This window comes from Nansenia antarctica (genome assembly GCF_963989245.1).
Source record: "Nansenia antarctica genome assembly, chromosome: 18".
In the NCBI taxonomy this organism is placed as follows: Eukaryota; Metazoa; Chordata; class Actinopteri; order Argentiniformes; family Microstomatidae; genus Nansenia; species Nansenia antarctica.
In genome coordinates, this window is record NC_137691.1 from 19,328,928 (window position 1) to 19,353,422 (window position 24,495).

At 45.9% G+C, this 24,495-nt stretch overlaps 1 protein-coding gene across 1 annotated transcript; it reads right to left on the reverse strand.

Moving 5' to 3' along the window:
* Positions 1 to 261: 261 nt before the first annotated feature.
* On the reverse strand, positions 262 to 17,650 carry LOC308173067 (thyroid peroxidase-like; the record flags this gene model as incomplete). The annotated part of the gene is made up of 8 exons (XM_080548033.1): positions 262 to 545; positions 1,190 to 1,398; positions 4,367 to 4,604; positions 5,848 to 6,018; positions 8,486 to 8,744; positions 13,441 to 13,959; positions 16,050 to 16,256; positions 17,510 to 17,650. 8 exons carry the CDS (start codon positions 17,648 to 17,650, stop codon positions 262 to 264), a joined length of 2,028 nt encoding a protein of 675 aa, XP_080404159.1.
* Positions 17,651 to 24,495: the final 6,845 nt, after the last annotated feature.

A 24,495-nucleotide genomic window follows, 5' to 3' on the forward strand; every position in this document is an offset into this window, starting at 1 on the left:
TTCAGCGTGGCTACACCTACTCTCTGGAACTCTCTCCCCATAGTGATCCGCAACGCCCCCACCCTGGACTCCCTCAAATCAGCCTTTAAAACCCATCTGTTCTCCAAGGCCTTTAGCCCCTAGTCACTGTTTCTGTTTTGCTTTGTTTGTTTTCTGTTTTGTCTGTCTGACCATTTCTTCAAAATTGTAAAGCGTCCTTGGGTTTTATGAAAGGTGCTATACAAATCCAAGTTATTATTATTATTATTATTATTATTATTATTAATCAGCAGAGGTGGAATGCAGGGGCCCTTTGACCAAGACTGGAGTGCGACAGCCCCCAATAAGAGCATTCATGGACGACCTGACTGTCACTACTACATCTGTCCCGGGCAGCAGGTGGATACTCAAAGGCCTAGAGAAGCTCATCACCTGGGCAAGGATGAGCTGGAAACCTCCGGTTCCGGCCAACAGCTGTCCGTTACAGAGCAGCCAATCAAGATCTTTGACTGCAGCCTCAAAGATGCTCTCTCCATCCAGAAAACTAACAGCTAAGAGCTTGATGCCTGGCTCACCAAGGTGGACAAAACAAGGCCTGCCGGGGAGGTTCAAGGCCTGGATCTTCCAGTGGTTTATGCAGTGCCTATGACAACAGTCGAGTCCCTGGAGAGAAAGGTCAGGTTCTCGCCCAACATCAGTGCCCGACCTCATTAATGCTCTTGTGGCTGAATGGGAGCAAATCCCCCCATCCATATTCTAAAATCTAGTAGAAAGTCTTCCCAGAAGAGTGGAAGCTGTTATAGCAGCAAAGGTGGGACCAACTCCATATTAATGCCCATGGTTTTGGAATGAGATGTTCAACAACAACAACAAGCACATATGGGTGGGATGGGTGCTGACACTAAGATTAGCACCAAGCATTTTGATTTAATACACATCGTGAGCTTAGAATTATCAGGTTCTATCTCCGTTTAGGGTAGTTCAGAGATATTGAGCGTTTTTACATTCCATTATGTTTTGTGAGATGGAACCTTTGTATTTTATTCATTACTAACTCAAAAATGTCAACATTTTAAAAATAACACCACACAGGCATTAATAAACACCTAATCGATCAGATTATGTAAAAAAACTAAATTTTGACAAAAATGGAGATAGAACCTTATATTAACGTCACAACATTATAAATGAGAAATCAGACTTATCACACCTGTGCTTGGGTCCTCTCCCCAGGCGTCCAGGCTCATGGATGGGATGTCGTCACACAAAATAAACCCGTCTGGGTATTTCTCCAGACTGAAGGGGTCAAGGGGAACCTCTTTGACTTCACTGTTGTCACAGACGACACGAGACAGGGAGTGCCTTCGCAGCTCGGCCCTCTGCTGCAGCGTGAACACACCCTCACTCTCCCACCAGAACCTGCAACAACACAAACGTCATCAATTACAATATCCAATATTATCTGAAGAATGACAATGTTTACCCCTGTGAGTAAAAACAAAATTCTATCTTTGCACTCGATCAAATTTCAGGACCCTCCTTTCATGACCTTTCCTAGATATGTGCGTTCTACCACCCAGTATCCTTACATTTTCAAAATCACTTCAGGATAAGATAGTATAAAGCTGTTTTGCAGTTTTTGATTTTGGATTATGTCAAAGAAAATGTTGCTGTATTGTTTAGGTGCTTTTTGGTCTCTGTGATGGGGTTTAATTTTCCCCAATTGAAGGAAAGAGATTTTGCCTCCATTATTCAATTGCGTTATTTGTGTTTCAATCCACCTGTGTTGTGCTTGTATTGTAGGTGGCAAGTATGAGGTACAGTAATGACGAGATGTCATGATGAAAGCAAAAGTAACATTTTGGGGGGGTATTTTTGGAATATAAAACCCCATCTTGGAGACAGAAGAGGACTTCAGCAATCCAACAACATCCTAACTTTGATTAAAAGAAGTCTACAGTGTGCCTGTGATTAATACGAGCACATGGACATCGCAGTGGGGTATACCTCAATGCCGCTGCTACAGTGGGGTATACCTCAATGCCGCTGCTACAGTGGGGTATACCCGCTGCTACAGCAAACACAAATGGTAAATGGTAAATGGACTGACTTATATAACGCCTTATTCCAAAGCGCTTTACAATGGCCTCTCATTCACCCATTCACACACACATTCACACACCAATGGCGACAAGCTACCATGCAAGGCGCCGGCCCGCTCATTGGGAGCAATTTTGGGGTTAAGTATCTTGCCCAAGGACACTTCGACATGTGGCCAGCTGGGGCTTGAACCACCAATCTGCCAACCTTGCGATCATAAGACGCCAGCTCTACCTCCTGAGACACAGCCGCCCATCCTCTGATCTAAACACAAGGTGTGAAGTGCACCACAAGCTGCGTCTCCTGAAGACACCCGCTTTCCCCTCTACTGTGTCCCTGAAGACACCCGCTTTCCCCTCTACCGTGTCCCTGAAGACACCCGCTTTTCCCCTCTACTGTGTCCCTGAAGACACTCGCTTTTCCCCTCTACTGTGTCCCTGAAGACACCCGCTTTCCCCCTCTACTGTGTCCCTGAAGACACCCGCTTTTCCCCTCTACTGTGTCCCTGAAGACACCCGCTTTCCCCTCTACTGTGTCCCTGAAGACACCCGCTTTCCCCTCTACTGTGTCCCTGAAGACACCCGCTTTCCCCCTCTACTGTGTCCCTGAAGACACCCGCTTTCCCCCTCTACTGTGTCCCTGAAGACACCCACTTTTCCCCTCTACTGTGTCCCTGAAGACACCCGCTTTCCCCTCTACTGTGTCCCTGAAGACACCCGCTTTCCCCTCTACTGTGTCCCTGAAGACACCCGCTTTCCCCCTCTACTGTGTCCCTGAAGACACCCACTTTTCCCCTCTACTGTGTCCCTGAAGACACCCGCTTTCCCCTCTACTGTGTCCCTGAAGACACCCGCTTTCCCCTCTACTGTGTCCCTGAAGACACCCGCTTTCCCCTCTACCGTGTCCCTGAAGACACCCGCTTTCCCCTCTACTGTGTCCCTGAAGACACCCGCTTTCCCCTCTACTGTGTCCCTGAAGACACCCACTTTTCCCCTCTACTGTGTCCCTGAAGACACCCGCTTTCCCCTCTACTGTGTCCCTGAAGACACCCGCTTTTCCCCTCTACTGTGTCCCTGAAGACACCCGCTTTCCCCTCTACCGTGTCCCTGAAGACACCCGCTTTCCCCCTCTACCGTGTCCCTGAAGACACCCGCTTTTCCCCTCTACTGTGTCCCTGAAGACACCCGCTTTTCCCCTCTACTGTGTCCCTGAAGACACCCGCTTTCCCCTCTACTGTGTCCCTGAAGACACCCGCTTTCCCCTCTACCATGTCCCTGAAGACACCCGCTTTTCCCCTCTACTGTGTCCCTGAAGACACCCGCTTTTCCCCTCTACTGTGTCCCTGAAGACACCCGCTTTCCCCTCTACTGTGTCCCTGAAGACACCCGCTTTCCCCCTCTACTGTGTCCCTGAAGACACCCGCTTTCCCCCTCTACTGTGTCCCTGAAGACACCCGCTTTCCCCTCTACTGTGTCCCTGAAGACACCCGCTTTTCCCCTCTACTGTGTCCCTGAAGACACCCGCTTTCCCCTCTACTGTGTCCCTGAAGACACCCGCTTTCCCCCTCTACTGTGTCCCTAAAAACTTATATTGCTACCTTGTACCGTTTCTCTGTTTCTCCAGTGTCTATATAAAAAACCCAAAAAGAAACTAGGTTTAGAGAGGTTTAAAAGGTTTTTCCTTCTATCAATGGCCCCGGGCCTGAGCTGGATTACTCTTCCTGCTACGACTGGTGGATTGATGATTCACTTGCTTAGTCAAATGTATTGATTGTAAGTCGCTTTGGAATAAGGCGTCTGCTAAATGCCAAAAATGTAAAAAATGGTGACAAGAGCTGTGAAGTATGTTTAAAAAGAGAACGGTTTGCCTTATTAGCTTCCCTTATCATATAGATAGAAACATCTAGTTTACTGTAGCAGCTCTTGAATTGCAGAGATGAAGAGTAGAAGTGTTTTAAATAATGGTTAATGATTATTTCATTTAAGCAATGAGACCAACTCCTATCTACTCTCAAACCGTCATCAAGCATTGTCTCACAGCGCAGAGAAATGGGGAAATGTTTTAGCGCAGTCTGACATAAGCACGAGTTGGCTTTAATAACGTAACGTATCGCAACATTGTCACACCGTCGATCATCCTCTAATCTCTGACCTACTGTATTGTGGTGTGAATGTAAGCATCATATATATTTTATATTATTATTATTATTAGCAAGTAGGCTACCATTCTCCATAACTAGGGCTAACATATACTGTGTTTTAACATGCAAATGCATAAAAAAAAAGACCTGTCCCCATCCCGAAGCATCCTCATCTGCTTTCCAATTAAGCATGAGAAGAGAGGTCCAGTCCTGGAGCCGTCCAGCGGTTCCTCCACCAGGCCTCCCAGCCACAGGTCAATGTTGTCAGGGTGACGGTACAGGTCCAGTAGTTTGACAACAACACTTGCGTCCCTGACAACCTTTCTGAAATCCTCTTGTGTATCGATCCTGTTGAGTCCACAGAACGTCCTCCAATCATTATATCCTGGAAAACATGAGAATGTGACTTCATTATGCTGACCCTTTCATAACAACAAAACAAAACATGTTTTAAACAGGGTTAGGTTAGGTAAAACAGGTTTTAAATGTCGACATCATTTAAAGATTTCGCATTTTACTTTTCCAGAGGTTCTTGGAGGTGGTTAGGACTACATGATTCTTTCAAGCTATTCGGTTGTTAAGTCGTGACGTGTTTCCGGGTCCAAAGTTGGCCTTTGTCCTCAGTAGTAATAATAATTCATTATATTTATATAGCGCTTTTCCGAGGCTCAAAGACGCTGACAAATATGGGAAAAATGGGAAAGTGCTGTGTCCCTTGTTGTATGAATAGATCCCAGTCTAAAAAACGATTGAACTGTCATTCTACCGCTGTAGTACAATGGTACTCTGGTGCTTTATTACACTGGTACTCTGGTGCTTTAGTACACTGGTACTCTGGTGCTTTAGTACACTGGTACTCTGGTGCTTTAGTACACTGGTACTCTGGTGCTTTAGTACACTGGTACTCTGGTGCTTTAGTACACTGGTACTCTGGTGCTTTAGTACACTGGTACTCTGGTGCTTTAGTACACTGGTACTCTGGTGCTTTAGTACACTGGTACTCTGGTGCTTTAGTACACTGGTACTCTGGTGCTTTAGTACACTGGTACTCTGGTGCTTTAGTACACTGGTACTCTGGTGCTTTAGTACACTGGTACTCTGGTGCTTTAGTACACTGGTACTCTGGTGCAGGGAATTTCTGGTTTGGACCCGGAAATTGCTAAACGTCACGTTTGACGTCAGACTTAACAACCGAATAAGCACACAATTCAAACTGGTGGAAAATCCATCATGGTGGAAGTTCAGGGTCCCTGAGGAAATGTTGTTCTTTGTGAAGACACAGAAGTATGTAACACATTTCTGAATTCTTTGTCATGGAGGGTGACTCAAGCTGTGAAGTGATGCCAAAAGCCGCCACAAGGTGGTGACAAGAGCGGTTAAGGATGTTTGAGAAGAGAATGGTTTGCCTTGTCAGACAGGTTGGCAAAATCAAGTTAATTCTAGTAGCTCATGAATTAATCATGCTTTCACTCAAAGCACAGAGAAGTGAGGGAAATGATTAAGCATGAGTCCGCTTTAATGATGCAACGTGTTGATTACAGAATGAAATGAGGGATTTTGAAATAAGATTTGAAGGTATACGTGTAGCAGACGTTCAATGTTGGAGATAACCCCCTGTTGTGTCTGACCTGGGAGTCCGTGGTCACGGCCCCGCTGCAGGTTGAGAGCGGCCAGGTCCAAGGCCTCTGGGATGTTCAGCACCACCAGCCTCTCTGTCAGCTCTTCTGTCAGCAGCTTGTCAGTCGACACAGCGGCTGCCGCTGTGCCCAACAGACCTCGCAGCACCGGCTCCAGCCCACCTTAGAGAGAGGAACACAGGAACAAGCTACACAATGCCATAGACAATCTACACAATGCCATAGACAATCTACACAATGCCATAGATAATCTACACAATGCCATAGATAATCTACACAATGCCATAGACAATCTACACAATGCCATAGACAATCTACACAATGCCATGGACAATCTACACAATGCCATAGACAATCTACACAATGCCATAGACAATCTACACAATGCCATAGAACATGTCACAATTTTAAACAGCCATCTAGTGGCTCAGAAAAAATTGGGCCCAAGGCCAAACTTACTTGCCGACCCCTGATCTACACAATAATAATAATAATAATAATAATACATTTATTTTATATGGCGCCTTTCATGGCACTCAAGGTCGCCGTACAACAACAAATCTAAAAAACAGCCACAAAATTCAAAACACAAAATACATAGGAATATACAGTATAAAACATAGCCAGCAGCAGAGCAGCACGGGAAAAGTAAATCAACACGGGTATGCCTGCGTAAACAGGTGGGTTTTGAGGTGGGTTTTGAATGAGATGATAGAATCAATGTTCCTGATGTCGGGGGGGAGGGAGTTCCAGAGGCGAGGGGCGGAGCGGCTGAAGGCTCTAAACCCCATGGTGGACAGACGGGCTGGGGGGACGGTCAGGTTGATGGAGGAGGCAGACCTGAGGGACCGGGTGGGAATGTTGATGTGGAGGAGGTCGGACAGGTATGGAGGGGCGAGGTTATGGATGGCCTTGAAAGTATGGAGAAGGATTTTGTAGTCGATGCGGTGTTTGATGGGGAGCCAGTGGAGTTGGTGTAGAATGGGGGTGATGTGACTGATGACAGGGGTTCTGGTGACAATACGGGCAGCAGCGTTCTGGACCAGTTGGATCTTGTGGAGCAGTTTGTGGGGGAGACCAAAGAGAAGGGAGTTACAGTAATCTAGGCGGGAAGTGACGAGGGAGTGTACCAGGATTGCAGCGCTGTTGGGAGTGAGTGAAGGGCGGAGGCGGTTGATATTACGAAGATGGAAGTAAGCAGACCGGATGGTGTTGTTGACGTGGGAGTGGAATGAAAGGGTGCTGTCGAGGACGACACCCAGACTCTTAACCTGGGGGGAGGGGGAAACCAAGGAGTTGTCTATGTTGAGGGTGAAACTGGGGTGCTTGGTGAGTGTGGATTTGGAGCCAATGAGAATTACCTCTGTTTTATTACTGTTTAGTTTGAGGAGATTTGAAGTGAACCAGGATTTAAGTTCATGTAGACAGGCACAGAGGGAGGAGGGAGGGAGGGTGGAAGTGGGTTTGGAGGAAACGTAGAGCTGGGTGTCGTCCGCATAACAGTGGAAATGGATGTTGTATTTACGGAAAATCAGACCAAGTGGGAGGAGGTAGATGATGAAGAGGATAGGGCCAAGGACAGAGCCCTGGGGAACACCAGAGGAGAGGGGGGCCGGATGGGATGTGAATGATTTTAACTGTATAAACTGAGTGCGGCCAGAGAGATAGGAATGGAACCAGTGTAGAGGGGTGTCAGATATACCAATGGAGGCTAAACGGTTAAGGAGGGTGGAGTGCGATATAGTATCGAAAGCGGCGCTCAGATCGAGTAGGATGAGGATGGATAAGAGTCCGGAGTCAGCTGCCATCAGGAGGTCATTTGTGATTTTGAGGAGGGCTGTTTCTGTGCTATGAAGGGGGCGGAAGCCAGACTGGAACTGTTCGTAGAGGTTATTGTTAGAGAGATGAATATGAATCTGTAAAGCCACCACTTTTTCCAAGATTTTTGAAAGAAATGGCAGGTTGGAGATGGGACGGAGTTTATTGAAGACAATCTACACAATGCCATAACCAATGGAATTAAACCAACTGGTATAATGCATACTTACTTGTTATAGTCGTACATACAGTATATGAGCCTTTTATATTGTTAGCAGAATCATAGGAACATTATGTGCTACAAATGTGAATCTTATGAAATTACATTGAGTGAAAAACTTCGATACTAGAAGTAAACGTCAATTGTAAAAAGAAAAAACAATTAGCTGCATGCACTTTATATAAGATATAAACGCTGTTCAACAACCAGTCATAGTAAACATCAACCAGAGTCATAGTAAACAGCAACCAGAGTCATAGTAAACAGCAACCAGAGTCATAGTAAACAGCAACCAGAGTCATAGTAAACAGCAACCAGAGTCATAGTAAACAACAACCAGTCATAGTAAACAACACAGACAACCAGAGTCACAGTAAAAGGTTTATGAATAAACACCATTCGCAGGCTACTTCGTCGCTCTCCTTTTATGGAGGGGCGCTACAACATGTTTTACTGTACACTTGTTTATGAATGGTGTATAAACAGCGTATCAATTGACATTATTATAAAGTGTTACCCAGCTGGGTAATCTGTATTTAATATGCCACAGTGCACTCGCTCAAAGAGGAGACATCATGAGAGAACACTGACCTTCTTTGACTAATCTCCAAGGACTGAAGAAAGTGTTGTGCAGGCTCAGAGAGGAGAAGAGATGGTGTTCCTGGAAGCTCTCGTTGAGCCTCCTGAGCAGCGTGGGTATGGTGGCATGGCCGAAGCGGAACGCTGCGGTAGCAAACACGTTGGAGGCTGACGGGTCTGTGATTGGATCATAGCCCCCATAGGGACCGACGTTGAGATCAAAAGCCTCTCTTCCAATGATTTTTGGAACATAATCCCTTATGGTGATAATCTGGGAGAGAAAAACAACAACAACAACAACAACAACAACAGAAAAGAATAGACCTTTAGATAGTGTATCTTCCACAAAAAGAAAAACATACAACAAAACAACTTGCAATCTATAATTCTGACATATGAGGAGTGTTCATTTCCAGCAGTTTAGGTGGAATAGGGTAAAGGAGCTTTATTATACCAGCTTGATATGTTTGTCTCCACATATTTTTGATATTCTTTGATTGTGATGCAATCACTTTACCAGCGTATAGTTTTTATTTATTCATGTCATTTACCTGTATTATAGAGGTATTATATAGGTATTATAGAGGTATTATAGAGGTATTATAGAGGTACACAACTGGCTGAATTGTTATTGGCTGAAAAGATGCTAAAACAACACGTGGCTATTTTGTGTTTTCTTCACTTTCTTCACAAGACATTTACAGCCCAGTGTAGCGTTACAGTGAAAACATCTTTAATAAGGGCTAAATGATATAAAACCAAATATGAACTAAACCAAAATTTATTTGTGATTGACATCAAACAATACACTTATTTTAATTACTTAGCATGAGCACTTTGAGCTGCAACGTTTGCAGGAAAAGCGCTATACAAATACATGTTATTATTATTATTACTTTCTTGTATCATTGGACAGCCCTAGTTTCCATAATAGACAGTGGGACTTGTTAGGATATATTTTTCAAAGGTCCTATTGTCCATTCTCCAGCACCAGCTGCTTAAGTCATGATGTTACATATCTTATCAGTTTTCCTGTTTTAATATGCACATCATCCAAGATGGCTGCGCGCTTAGACGCTGCGGCCGGGGTGGCTTCAAAACTGGTGTTTTTTAGTGATTTTAAGCGCATTTGTATGTATATTTTTATTTTAGTACTTATAGGGAACGGTTGTGTAAATAGTACCTACAGCAGGCACGACTTATTAGAAGTTGGCACGCAAAACGAGAAGACAGTTACAGCGGAGTTCCTGAAGCAAAACAGGATATATCACGAGATCGCCCGTGTACCGGGAGAATCCTGGTACTCAGTCCCTTCCCTGAGGCGCAAACACCGGCGTAAGGACCGCAAGCAACGACGGTGCCGCAGAGCAGGCCTGCTAGCTAGGCTAAGGAGGAGCCCTGACAAACCTGCTTTGCCGAGTATTTTCCTTTCCAACGTCAGGTCCCTGACGAACAAGATGGATGAACTGAGACTACAAGTTGCCAAAAATAACATCGTGGGAGATAGCTGTGTGATTATTCTTACTGAAACCTGGCTAAATGACACTATCGTGGACTCAGCTATTAGCTTGGAGGGCCGCACGCTACATCGCGCTGACCGAACGCAGCTCAGCGGCAAGTCAAGAGGGGGTGGGATCATAATATCGACGAAGGATAGCTGGTGCTTAAACACGAAAACTGTAAGTAGCCACTGTTCCCCAGACCTGGAATACTTGACTGTTAAATGCCGACCCACATACCTCCCGAGGGAGTTCAACGCGGTGTTCATTACATGTGTTTACATTGCGCCTAGCGCGGACGGTAGCCTAGCATTGGCGCGGCTATATGACGTCATCAGTGGTCAACAAAGCACAGATCCACAGGCTATTCACATCATAGCAGGAGATTTCAATCATGTCGACCTGAAGGCAGTACTACCCAAGTTCTATCAGCATGTGAAATGTGCAACAAGAGGAGAAAAAACACTGGACAAGGTATACACCAACATCAAACGTGCTAACAAGGCTAGTCCGCTAGCTCATCTAGGCATGTCTGACCATGTGTCAATCCTCCTGATCCCTGCATACACTACCATGGGGAAAAGTGCTCCCATCACCACTAAGACTGTCAGAACCTGGCCAGAAGGGTCCGCTCCACTGCAGATCTGCCTAAATGACACCCCATGGCAGGAATATGAGCATGAGGACCTGGAACAGTACACGTCGTCGGTTCTGAACCACATAGTGAACTGCACCAACTCAGTCACCGTGGACAAACGGGTCCGGGTCTACCCCAACACGAAGCCATGGATGACTGGGAAGGTCCAAAAACTGATCAACGAGAGGGACAACGCCTTCTTCGCAGGGAAGAGCACACCGCTGTACAGCTCCACCAGGGCTAACCTAAAGCGCGGAATCAAAGCGGCCAAGGCAGACCACAGAGAGAAGATTGAGGAATGCCTCCTGAGCAACGACTCCAGGCGGATGTGGCAGGGGGTTCAGCAGATGACAAACTTCAGAGCCAACAGGCTCACAGCCGCAGAGGACGACCCCCTGCTGGCGGGAAAGCTGAACACCTTCTACGCCCGGTTCGACGAGGGGCGAACGGAGGTAACCACAACACAAACACCACTCTCTCCAGCTCTCAGCAGCCTCACCCTCACAGAGCATGAAGTGAGACGCGTACTGAAGGCGGTGGACCCCAGGAAAGCCTCGGGGCCGGATGGCGTCCTGGGACGGGTGCTGAGGGACTGCGCCGACCAGCTGGCCGGGGTTTTCACCAACATCTTCAACCAGTCCCTGTCCCAGGCCATCATCCCACCCTGCCTGAAAACCTCAACTATCATCCCAGTCCCGAAGAAAAGCACGGTGAGCTGCCTAAACGACTACCGCCCGGTGGCACTCACACCAATCATCATGAAGTGCTTCGAGAAACTAGTCCGGGCCCACATACTCACACGCCTCCCGCCCAACCTGGATCCATACCAGTTCGCCTACAGAGCCCACAGGTCCACAGAGGACGCCATCGCGACGACTCTCCACGCCACTCTATCCCACCTGGAGAGGGGAAACAGCTACAAGACTGCTCTTCGTGGACTTCAGCTCCGCCTTCAACACCATCCTTCCAGACAGGCTAGTGACCAAACTACTAGACCTGGGTCTATCACACTCTATATGTGCGTGGATCAAGGACTTCCTGACCGACCGCCCCCAGAGGGTGCGGGTGGGCCCCCACACCTCCACAGCCCTCAGACTCAGCACTGGGTCCCCCCAGGGCTGCGTGCTAAGCCCCATCCTCTACAACCTCTACACCTACGACTTCACCCCCGTCCACCCCAGCAACTCCATCGTAAAGTTTGCAGACGACACCACCGTGGTGGGATGCATCTCGGGGGGGGACGAGGCGGCGTACAGGGATGAGGTAGAGCAACTGAGCAAGCTGTGCAAGGTTAACAACCTGCTGCTGAACAAGTCAAAGACCCAGGAAATCATCGTAGACTTCAGGAGGAAAAAGTCCGAGATCCAGCCCCTGCTCATCGACGGAGAGAGCGTGGAGAGAGTCTCAACCCTCCGATTCCTGGGGATGCACATGCGGGATGACCTGACCTGGAAGGACAACACAAAAGCCACCATCAAGAGGGCACAACAGCGGCTATACACCCTGAGAGTCCTCAGGAAGCAACACAGCAAGCAGGAGATACTGGTGACCTTCTACCGCGGCGCAGTGGAGAGCATCCTCACCTACGGCATCTGCAACTGGTTCTCCAGCTGCACAACAGCGGAGAGAAATGCGCTACAGAGAGTCGTGAGAACAGCACAGAAGATCACCGGCGCCCCCCTCCCCTCTCTGGAAGAGCTGTACAACACACGCTGTCTCAGGAAGGCCTCCAAGATCTCCAGGGACCCGACCCACCCTGGGTACGAACACTTTACCAGGCTGCCCTCGAAAAGGCGGTTCAGGACCCTGGCCGCAAGGACAAACAGACTGAAGAACAGCTTCTACCACAGGGCCGTCCAGGCCCTGAACACAGCAAAGACCTAAGTTCTGGGCCCTGGACAGTCTGGACGGATTGATGGCAGCTGCTGGACTGAAAAAAATCAGGTGTAGTGCTGAGGCACAAACATGTACATTTCAAGCCTGCAAACTGTGACACTTTAAATAAATGTGAAATAATACTATTGTGCAATATGACAACCCTAGTCGTCTATCTGTACAGTATAGTACAGTGGATAGTGTACATAGCCTTTATTTATGTAAACCAGCTCCTTCCCTTCTTGTGATTTTTTTTAAAGTTTTTTTTTTTCCCTTTCCTAACACCAGGGGAGCCACCCCTCCTAAATGTCGTTGTTTGGTACCTGTACTGTAGCAATTCATTCATTCATTCATGAGTATTGTATCCTAAGAACACATACGACCCATTGTAAGCTACTGTCTGGGAACTGTCTGATGACCATGAATCCAGGTGTTGTAAGAACCGATAAAAAACTCTCACGTCTAAAAGCCAATGCACACGGCCCCGATTTTGTCGCACCGCCGAATTCGATTCCATTGTTTTGAATGAGACAATGCACACGGCGTGCGATGCGATATTGTCGCACCACAACATTCGATTCTCCATTCACACCAATTGAAATAATTCAAAGAATTGAGAATCGAATGTTGTTGTGCGATAAAATCGCACGCTGTGTGCATTGGGCTTAACACAAGACAACACTCCATTCATAGTTTTAAAACATTCTAATAGGCCATTCAGCTCTTTCATCATAGTGGCCAAAAGGGGAAGAACTCTGTGTCTTGTGAAAGTATATAATGTAATGTAATCTGAAGAACACCTTTTTCTGAGACCACCTCAGGTTAAGGTGCAACTCTGTACTACACGTGTGATCTTCAATAAACGTCCATTTGTGCGATAGAAAACATCTCTCCTCTTTCTTGGAGCAGTCAACCAAAATAACTGATTATTCTGATTTTAATTCCAACAGACTTGCCTGGTGCAGCGCTCCAATGATCTTGCGGGTCTCTTGATAGATGGTCTCTGAGCTCCAGTGGGCGTTGAGGTCCTCCAGAGCCTCTGCTATCCGGTTGTGTTCCCTCACCCACAGCGTGTGCAGTGCTGCCAGGGGCAGGATCTCGTTCACCCTGCTGTCTCCAGCCAGGAAGCACTCCACCCTCGGCCCTCTGGGGTCGTCTGGGTTTTGAAAACATGCAGACGGGCTGGTGGAGACGGAAGGCAGGTACGCTCTGCCGTGTGGGTCTGTGAGTCCAGGATTGACGGCCAGTTGACCTCGGGGGCTTGACAGGTTCCGGAGGGCACTCTGTAAAAACAGGGTGTGGCCGTACACAGTGGAGGCGTCCAGGAAAGAGGTGATTGAGTTCATTTGTTGCCGCTGTAGCGTGTGTCTGGTGTCGGCCACAGCGGGCGGGACGTGGCCAGAGAAGCAGGCAGGCGAGGAGCGGAAAAACGTCAGACAGCTTTTGTTCCTGGACAACACGTCCTGAGGGAGAGTCTGCAGCAGAGAGAAGATAATTACAGACTGTATGTGACACGGTCTGTTGAAAGGGGCCGCATGTCGGCAACTCTCGCGCAAATTAAATGGTAAATGGACTGCACTTATATAGCGCCTTTTTTGCTGCTCCAAAGCTGCTCCAAAACGCTTTACAACGGCCTCTCATTCACCCATTCACACACACATTCACACACCAATGGCGGCAGGCTACCATGCAAGGCGCCGGCCCGCTCACTGGGAGCAAATTTGGGGTTCAGTGTCTTGCCCAAGGACACTTCGACATGTGGCGAGCCGGGGCTAGAACCGCTGATCTGCCAACCTTGTGATCATTAGACGGCGACTCTACCTCCTGAAACACAGCCGCCCACACAATGAACAAAAAGCTTCTTCCTTTTTTCTTTTAAAAAAAAATGTGTTTTCCATTGTTTTTGCATATTACAAACGTTGAAGTGTTGAAGAGCCCACTTGATATACTGGTTGAGTGATACATGGCTTGTAAAACAAACTTACATTTTAGGACTTGTTCAAAAGCAAGGACTGTGTGATCATCTAGTTATGTGTAGTTATGTGTTTTTAGCATGTTGATGTTCTATCAGCATGTTGTGATGTGAATGAGCCAATGCACACGGCATCGGGATCCGATGTAATGTTCAGACTTTTGTTATAAAAAATGTGAACACATTTCCGCATTGTTGAAAATCAATGACACATCGCTAGTCAACTAACACAGCTTGTTCTGTGAGCCTGCTAACAATGTAATGTATTGTTGTATGTATGTTTGGCTTGAGTAGTGAGTTTGTGTTGTGATTCTCAACAACGTTGAAACGTAGTTTGTGTGTTTATCAGGGCTCTCAAGTCTCACGCATTGGGCGTGAGACACACGGGCGTGTGAGCGTGTGAACGGGTTGAAATGCGTGTGTCTCACGCCCAATGCGTGAGACTTGAGAGCCCTGGTTTAAAAAGAAAAGTCTGAACATTTGTTTGGTTGCCGATATGAGGACCAAGAGGACTAGAACGTGTCACAATTATCTGTGGGATATGAATGTCCTCTAAGCCAGTAGTGACCAGGTGTCATACAGACCAAATTAAAACACTCCCTGCATCAGAATAATGAAATGCAATTCGGTTGTTAAGTCTGACGTCAACAGAAATTTTGCAATTTCCGGGTCCAAATAAAAAATTCCCCGCACCAGTGTACTAAAGCGGTAGAATTTCAGTTCAATCGTTTTTTAGACTCGGATCTATTCATACAACAAGGGTCACAGCACTTTCCCATTTTCCCCATATTGTCAGCGTCTTTGAGCCTCGGAAAAGCGCTATACAAATATAATGAATTATTATTATTACTGCGGCATTTCGAAGAGAGCGCCTCAGCCAACGTTGGACCCGGAAACACGTCACGACTTAACAACCGAATTAGATACTGTAGCTTGAGCTTCAAAACTTGTCCAAATGAGAATGAATTAATTCATGTTGACTGTATTATAGAAGCACTAAATGTACTATTTAGAATTAGAAAAATACCTTTGGCGTTGGAAATGATTCCAGTTATTGACCTAATGTAAAATGTTGACATAAGATGATGTCTTTTCCCATTGTACTTCTTAAATAGCAAGAGATGTGGATTATTTCACAAAATATGTATATATTATACTGTATGAATATGTTACACGTTTGTGTTTTGGTCCGCATGTCGGCATCCGATTTAAAGTTCCGATTTTTCTTTCATTTCCACGTTGTTGAAAATCAATGACACATCACTAGTCATAACACAGCTTGTTTTGTGAGCCTGCTAACTATGTAAAGTAGTGTTATAGTTAACTAGGTAGCAGTGGGGATTACTCTGAAGCCACTGCACTGCAGTATTTTGGCTTGACTAGTGAGTTTGTGTTGTGATTCTCAACAATGTTGAAATGAACGTGTTACATATGGTAGAATATGGAATGTTAAAGAAAGAAATCCCCAAAACAGGAAGAGAAAGACAACTGTGATTGGTTAGGGGGATCATAAGACAACTGTGATTGGTTAGGGGGAGCATAAAACAACTGTGATTGGTTAGGGGGATCATATGATGAGGGGTGAGGAGTTACCTCAATAGGGAAGCAGGGGTTTATGTTTTCACATGTGCTCAAACAGTCCAGTCCTCCCAAGAAAGCAGCTTTGCTTGTGCTCTGAGGAGTGAAGGATATGTCATGGTCTATGTACTGGCCCCAGTCCACCAGCATCTGAGAATAGGCACAGTCTTCCACAGTTCCTTTCCTGGTGCTCTGCATCATGTTCTTGCTGACTTCCCGTACCTTAATACAGTTAATACATTAAATCAGTACCTATTAATACAGTTAATACATTAAATCAGTACCTATTAATACAGTTAATACATTAATACAGTACCTATTAATACAGTTAATACATTAAATCAGTACCTATTAATACAGTTAATACAGTACCTATTATTGGATATATTATTATTTGGATGACAGGGCTGATTGCGGACAGGTGTCAGTAATCAGCCTCGTTATCCAACTGGTCTATTTAACCTTGGTGTGTTTGTTTCCCCCTGGCAGTGAACGCGGCAGAGACAAGCTGCCAGATGGAGAGAGACACGTGTGTGTCAGTGAGCGAGTCCCGAAAGGGCGTATTAGTATTTGTTTGTTACACGTACAGCGAAATTAGGGGTCTAATTAATTTTTAGATGACTAATAGGCACAGTCTTCCACAGTTCCTTTCCTGGTGCTCTGCATCATGTTCTTGCTGACTTCCCGTACCTTAATACAGTTAATACATTAAATCAGTACCTATTAATACATTAAATCAGTACCTATTAATACAGTACCTATTAATACAGTGAGAACAAGGAGCATCGACTCAGAATTGGAGATATGTTGCTCTCCCCATTTTCACAGAGGACATAACACTGAAGTAAAATGTCATAAACTGTAGTTTCATTTGCTGTCATTTCCAGGGAAATCATAGGACCAGACAAGTACTCTTATGATGGATCTCTAGATCATCAGCCTTTTTGAAAAATGGTCTTGTTGACTGTAAGCTGTGTATGTGTCTTCATAATCATGACCCATTGTATAATTAATGAATGGTCTTGTCTTAACAAAATCAGTTGATGCACATGTGGGGAGCATGGCACGTTCTGGCCTGCAGGTGGAGGGTGGATGACAAGGCTGATTGCGGACAGGTGTCAGTAATCAGCCTCGTTATCCAACTGGTCTATTTAACCTTGGTGTGTTTGTTCCCCCTGGCAGTGAACGAGGCAGAGACAAGCTGCCAGATGGAGAGAGACACTGTGTGTCAGTGAGCGAGTCCCGAAAGGGCGTATTATTATTTGTTTGTTACACGTCAGTGACGTGCTGAGCTGTACAGCGAAATTAGGGGTCTAATTAATTTTTAGATGACTAAGAAATCTACGTTTCTTTGTAGGACAATCTACTCTGTATACTGCAAGTATATCTAGATTTCGGGCGGAGAAGCGGCGAACAAGCAACGCCAGCGTGCTCTCTCGACCGGCATTTTTTGAAAAGTGAACTTTAGAGATTACCAGAGGAAGTTGGAACCCGTTATAGAGCTGCCCGCGGTTCCAGCCCCTGGGCTGCCTTTCTCCATCCTCATACTCTGCTGGAAGCCATCTGGCCAAGGCGCTGTTGGCTGCTCCCCAGAGAGGGTTCTGTCTGAAAAACATGTCTTAGTATTTACAAGATATCCCATAACACAACTGTGGTATTCTGTAGTGAAGAAAGTAGTTAGGAAAAAGGAGACCGGGAGACACGCAGCTGCTGTTCACTTCGCACGTTTATTCCACTTCTTCTTTACATCAGTAACTGCATACATCACTTCCGTAACTGCATACATCACTAGCATACTAGCGCCCACTGGCGGTATAAACAGGACACAACATTTCCCCCTTTCTTAAAGGAATTACAGTACTCAAAGAATGCAATATTCTGTAGACTGGTGTCAGTACAATTGAAATAAAATGAAAACGAAGGAAATGAAAATGAATGAATCAGCAGAATGAATAACAACAATAAACAGTTTGACAGTGAAACATGAAATGAACATTCACTTTTGTCATTGCATTGTAGGACCTTTTTGTACTAAGTTAGAACCGTGTTCTTATCCTACCCTTTTAGTACGTTCTCTACGGCACAAAGTCTACCAGCCACCTAGGTGGGTTTCTGACTCTAAGGTTCCTTCTTGGACCTGGTTCATTAAACACATTCTCTGTCTCGGGCACCATGAACTCCTCTAGCTCAATCTCCTTTTCACCACTGGTGCCAGACAGAGCATCCTTGGGGAAGCGTGTAAGCTTGGATGCATTCCATTTTCGACCATCACTGAGCAGGTATGTATTCTGTCCTGCTTTACTAACTACTGTCAGCGGTTCTGTGAATCTTGATGATCCCTTTTTTTACATGCTCCGGTCTGCGGACACGTACGGTGTCATTCACTTGGAACATGGGCACTTTCGCTCCCCTCATTCTGTCTGTGTACTCCTTACTCTCCTGTTGCTTGCGTCTCACTGTCTCCTGCACTTTCTCATGTGACTTAATTTGGGGTGAGACAGGGAGGACATTTAGTTTTGTACGCATCTTTCTGTTCCTCAGCAACTCAAAGGGAGTAGCTCCTGTAGTAGCATGCGGCGTAGCGCGATAGTTCAGTAAGAACTCTGTTACTGCATGTTTCCATGGCTTGTGCATTCTCTCAGCCGTCTGAATACACTCTTTGAGAACTCTATTAAATCTCTCAATAGCCCCGTTGGCTCTTGGATAATAAACACTGGAACGCAGGTGCTTTATCTCTCTCTCTCCCAGAAAGCTTGCAAAAGCATGGGAGGTAAACTGACATCCGTTGTCAGAGACCAGGAAGGAAGGGTTACCTTCACGACTAAACACTGTAGTCAAGAAGCTAATAACCGCCTCTGTAGTTACAGTAAAGACAAACGCCACCTCTGGCCACTTACTGTAATAGTCTGTGAGTGTAATAGCGTAACGGCAGTCCCATGTCGCACAGTCAAAGGGACCAACAATGTCAATGGCCACCTTCTCCCATGGTCCACCTGGCAGTTCCACTGGTGCAGGCGCAGTTTTGGCTGTTTTGTCATTGTATTGACAGGGTACACATGAGCCTACTAATGTCTGGACACATCTGTCCATTTGCGGCCACCAATATAGCTCTCGTAGTCTCTGTTTAGTACGCACTATTCCCTGATGCGCTTCATGAGCTAAGTTTACAACTTTAGACCGTAGTGTAGTAGGAACAACCACACGGTCGGGGCCTCTCATGACAAGTAGTTCATCCACAGCCAGTTCATCTCTCACTCTAAAATATGGAGCAAGTTCCTTTGTCACATTCTTACTGCATTTTGGCCAACCTTTCTGTATCTGCTGTCTCAGTTGAGTCAGTTCAGGACAGGCCTCACAGGCAGCAGTGAACTCGGTCACAGATATGGCATGTGAGGAACCTGTGAACACAGTAGCCACCATGTCTGGCTCCTCCTCCACCTCTCCTGTCGAAGGCAGAGGGAGTCTGGACAAGCAGTCAGCAGTCACATTACATTTCCCTGGATGGTAAGTGACATCATAAGTAAAGCATAGTAGACGTGCAGACCATTTCGCTATTCTCAGACCTGCGCGACCCGTACCCCTGGAAGTGAGTAGGGTTGTCAACGCTTGGTGGTCTGTGCGTAGGACAAAACTATGTCCCCACAGGTAGGTTCTCCATCTTTCCACCGCCCAAACGCATGCCAGCGCCTCACGCTCGACGGTAGAGTACTTTCTCTCTGCAGGAGAAAGTGTCCTGGACGCAAAAGCTATGGTTCTCTCTGTATTGTCTGGGTGAATCTGGCTCATTACAGCCCCCAATCCATAGTTAGAAGCATCGGTAGTGACATAAGTAGGTAACTCAGGATCATATAATGCTAAGGTAGGACTCTCAGTAATCAGTCTCTTAACCTCAGTAAAACTGGACTCTGCATCCGCTGTCCATTCAAACTTAGTGTCAGTAGATTCCCTGAGTGTAGCACGTAGCGGTTCCACCACAGTAGAGAAGTCAGGTATGAATTTACTGTACCACGATGCAAGTCCTAGGAAGGACCGCAGGGAGGATGTGTCGTGCGGGGCAGGCGCGTTCGCCACAGCACTGACCCCGTCTTGGTCAGGATGAAGACCATCTTTGGACACAGTGTGGCCCAGGAAGCGCAGAGCTTTCTGGTTGAACTTACACTTGTGCATGTTCAGTTTAAGTCCCACTTCATTTAGAGCATGTAGCACTCTCCGTAGGCTGACATCGTGATCCTGCTGTGTGATGCCGTAGCAAATCACATCATCCAGGTAGGCCTGTACGCCTGGCAGGCCTGTCAGTACAGTCGACATCATTTTCTGAAAAGCTGAAGGAGCAGAAGCGAGGCCAAATGGCACTCGGCAGAAACGAAAGAGACCCTCATGCGTGATAAACGCAGTTAAATCACGGCTATCTGGATGCAATGGCAACTGGTGATAAGCAGAGGCTAAGTCTATAGTAGAAAAGACTGTGGCTCCACGGAGCTCAGCGAACAGTTCATCCATGTGCGGTAAGGGATGACAGTCACTGATGATTGCCTTATTAGGTTCTCTGAGGTCAACACACAGGCGAGGCTTTCCTCCCCCCTTTCTCTGGGTCACAACTATAGGGGAAACCCATGGAGATGCGTCTATACGTTCTATAACGCCTTTTTCCTGTAGATCTGCGAGCTCATCGGTCACAGCCTGCCTCACTGAGAACGGAAGCCTCCTCAGTTTCTGCTGTACTGGCACAGCATCTGGTTTAACCTGTATTTTGTGCATAAAACCTTTTGCACACCCTAACTCCTGTACTAGAACCTCTGGTTCGGTCTGTGGAGTGGTACTCTGTACAGTAGGTGCTCGGAGCACAGTAGGAGAGCTAGCAGGGCTAACAGTAATAATTGTGTTACCCTCAATGCACATCTGCAATGCTACAAATAAATCTAGTCCCAGCAATGCATTTCCTGATTCAACCACTATCAATGAACCTGTAACTGAATGTCCATTATGAACAACTGTAGCATGCATGCAACCTTTAACAGGAATTTTCTCTCTGGAGTAAGTAAGCAGATTCACTGTAGGCTCAGCAAGGACACATGTATGGAAAAGTGTCTGGTAAGTACTCTCTGGAATAATAGAAACAGATGAGCCTGTATCCACTATCAGCTCAACATCATGGGAATGATAATTTGCATCAACTCGTACAGTACACATAATTTTATCATTCACGACGGCCCCCTGCATGTAAAGCACAGTAACGTCATTCACCACTACCTCACGCACCTCTTTTTGAGCCGATCTACACGCCTTGGAAAAATGTCCAACTTTTCCGCATGTATTGCAAGTCACCTTAACCGCCGGGCATGTAGGCTTGTTAGCTAAGTGTCCTGTGGATCCGCATCGGAAGCAGGCGCGCTGATTCCCAGTTGTAGCTGGCTGGCTGTGGACCGTGGCAGGTGCAGTCGTCGTCGGAGCTTTCTTCTTGCCCTTGTCGAACCTCCTCCTCGTCGGCTGTTTCTCGATGGCTCTCACCGAAGCTGTAGCTCCAGAGAGAACGTTGGAGTTCCGTAGTCCAGCCTCGATTTGTAAGGCCATTGAAGTAGCTTTGTCCAGAGACAAGTCCGATTCAAGCAAAAGTCTGTCTCGTATGCGTGTATTAGCAACACGCTCAATCAGTTGATCACGAATCATTTGTTCCTCCATGACGCCAAATTCACAAGCTGCAGCTAGCTCGCGTAATGAAGCAAGGAACTGATTAACCGTCTCGTCAGGACCCTGAGCTCTCTGTCGAAATTTGTGACGTTCAGCAATTACATTCACCTTAGGAACAAAGTACTTTTTCAGTCCATCCACGGCAGAAGTGTAGGTAACACCCGTATCCTTTAGAGTGTAGAACAGTCTTTGTCCTTCGGTCCCAAGTGCATGGAGAAGAACCGTGCGCTTTCTTTCCTCAGGCCATTTTTCTCCGGTAGCATCAATAACGAGCATGTAATTTTCAAACATTCTCAACCAAGTAGGAAAAGAAATAGCAGGTTCGCCTGGCACAGGCATGAACGGTGTAGGTAAGGGTACGGAAATAGCCATCCTCGTCGCCAAAAATGTGGTATTCTGTAGTGAAGAAAGTAGTTAGGAAAAAGGAGACCGGGAGACACGCAGCTGCTGTTCACTTCGCACGTTTATTCCACTTCTTCTTTACATCAGTAACTGCATACATCACTTCCGTAACTGCATACATCACTAGCATACTAGCGCCCACTGGCGGTATAAACAGGACACAACAACAACACAGGTGTGTACTGTATGCCATCTTTAATCTCTAATTGGTTTGCCAACCAACACAGTTTTTTTGCAAGCTTGATCCAGTTATGGTGCTTTAAAGTAACCCTGCTGATTGGGTGAAAGTTAACATTGTAGTGGTGTGCCAGAGACCCATGCCTCCAGGGGATTGTGTCCACATACTGTTGTCCATATAGTGACATATAGCATAGTATATATATATATATATATATATATATATATATATATATATATACATTCAGCTTTGCCGACTCCATGTGACAGCAGCTGGTGGAACCGGGAACAAGTCATCAGCCGATCAAATGTTCAGACTTATATTCTGGAAAGTGTAAATACATTCCAGCGTTGTTGAGAATCAATGACACACTCGCTAGATAACCAACACAGCTTGTTTTGAATGAATGAATGAATGAATGGTCTTTATTGTCATTAATACAGTACAGGTACCATACAACGAAATTTAGGAGGGGGGGCTCCCCTGGTGCTTGGAAAAAATACTAAAAACAAGCGAGCCAAGGGTAAAACAAGAGAAAAGAGCTGATTGACATAAATAAGGCTATGTACACTATCTACTATACTATACAATAAAACACTGTGCTGTACACTATGCTATGATATAAATATCCTAACTTTTTCCTATATCTGAACCTTATGTACACATGGGTTGTCATATTGCACATAATATTTGTTGCACATTCATTAAAGTGTCGCAGTTAGCAGGTTTAGAATGTTCACAGTTGTATTACAATATTGCACTTATGTTTACAATCTAGTAGCTGCCATCAAATTGTCTAGATTGTCCAGAGCCTAGAACCTAGGTCTTTGCTGTGTTCAGGGCCTGAATGGCCCTAGGGTAGAAGCTGAGCTGAGCTTCAGTCTGTTTGTCCGTGCGAACATGGTCCTGAACCGCCTGCCTGAGCGCAGCCGAACAAAGTGTGAGATATAAGAGATGCTGTCCACTGTGCTGCGGTAGAAGGTCACAAGCAGCTCCTGTCTGAGGTGGTAGTTCCTGAGGACTCTCGAAGTAGAGCCGCTGTTGTGCCTTCTTGGAGCCCCCCCTCCTAAATTTCGTTGTATGGTACCTGTACTGTATTAATGACAATAAAGACAGTTCATTCATTCATTTATTGTACATATTACTTTATATTTGATACATGTTTAAATATGGGAAGAACTTTATAGACACGTACACTTTCTGTTATATTTGTGTTTCTTTATTTTTTAACCATTGCTGTCTGATTTTGTTGGGGGGGGGGAGAAATATAGAAAAGAACAAATGTACAGAACAAGACTAACAAACAGCTTCTTCCCCCAGATGATCAGACTCTTGGAACAAGCCCACTGTAGACAGTTGACTCACTAACGGCACGCTGCCTTGTCTTACCTGCATTAATGGCAAGGAAAGTTTATTTGTATAGCACATTTCATAAAACAGGGGCAATTCAAAGTGCTTTGCATAGAAATACTGAAAAAGGATATTATTTGTATAGCACATTTCATACAACAGGGGCAATTCAAAAAAATGCTTTACATGTCTTAACAAATAATGTCACAAATAAACTTGAAACTGAAATCTGTCCATCAGTCAGAGTTTAAATATTCAAGCAGTGCAGCTCCATCCTGTTGATGTTCCTGGAACACACAAACAGGTGGCTGAACACACGAACAGGTGGCTGAACACACGAACAGGTGGCTGCACGTTCTTTAACAAATCATATCACAAATAAAATACTGCATCTGTCCCATCAGTCTGAGTTGAAATATTCAAGCAGTGCAGCTCTCACATCAGCTCCTTCCTGTTGACGTTCCTGGAACATACGAACAGGTGGCTGCACATTCTCCATCACTGGAGGGTCTGGCATGTAGCGGTCCCCATGCTCCTCACAAATGTTGTGCAGTACACAACAGGCCATCACCATTTTTTGGGTGAGGTCCAATTGACAGTCATTCCTCTTTAGGAGACACCTCCATCTACCTTTCAGCCTTCCAAAGGATGTCTCCACAACTGCCCTAGCACTGTTTAGCCTGCCATTATAAATGTGTTGCTCCTGGGTCAGTCGGCCTGTATCAGAAAAAGGCTTCATCAGCCATGGTTGCAGAGGGTACGCAGGGTCTCCAATTAGGTAGTGTCCTATGTCACGTCCTGAGATGTTTGCGGTGTGCTGATTAAAAAATTGTCCATCAGTCA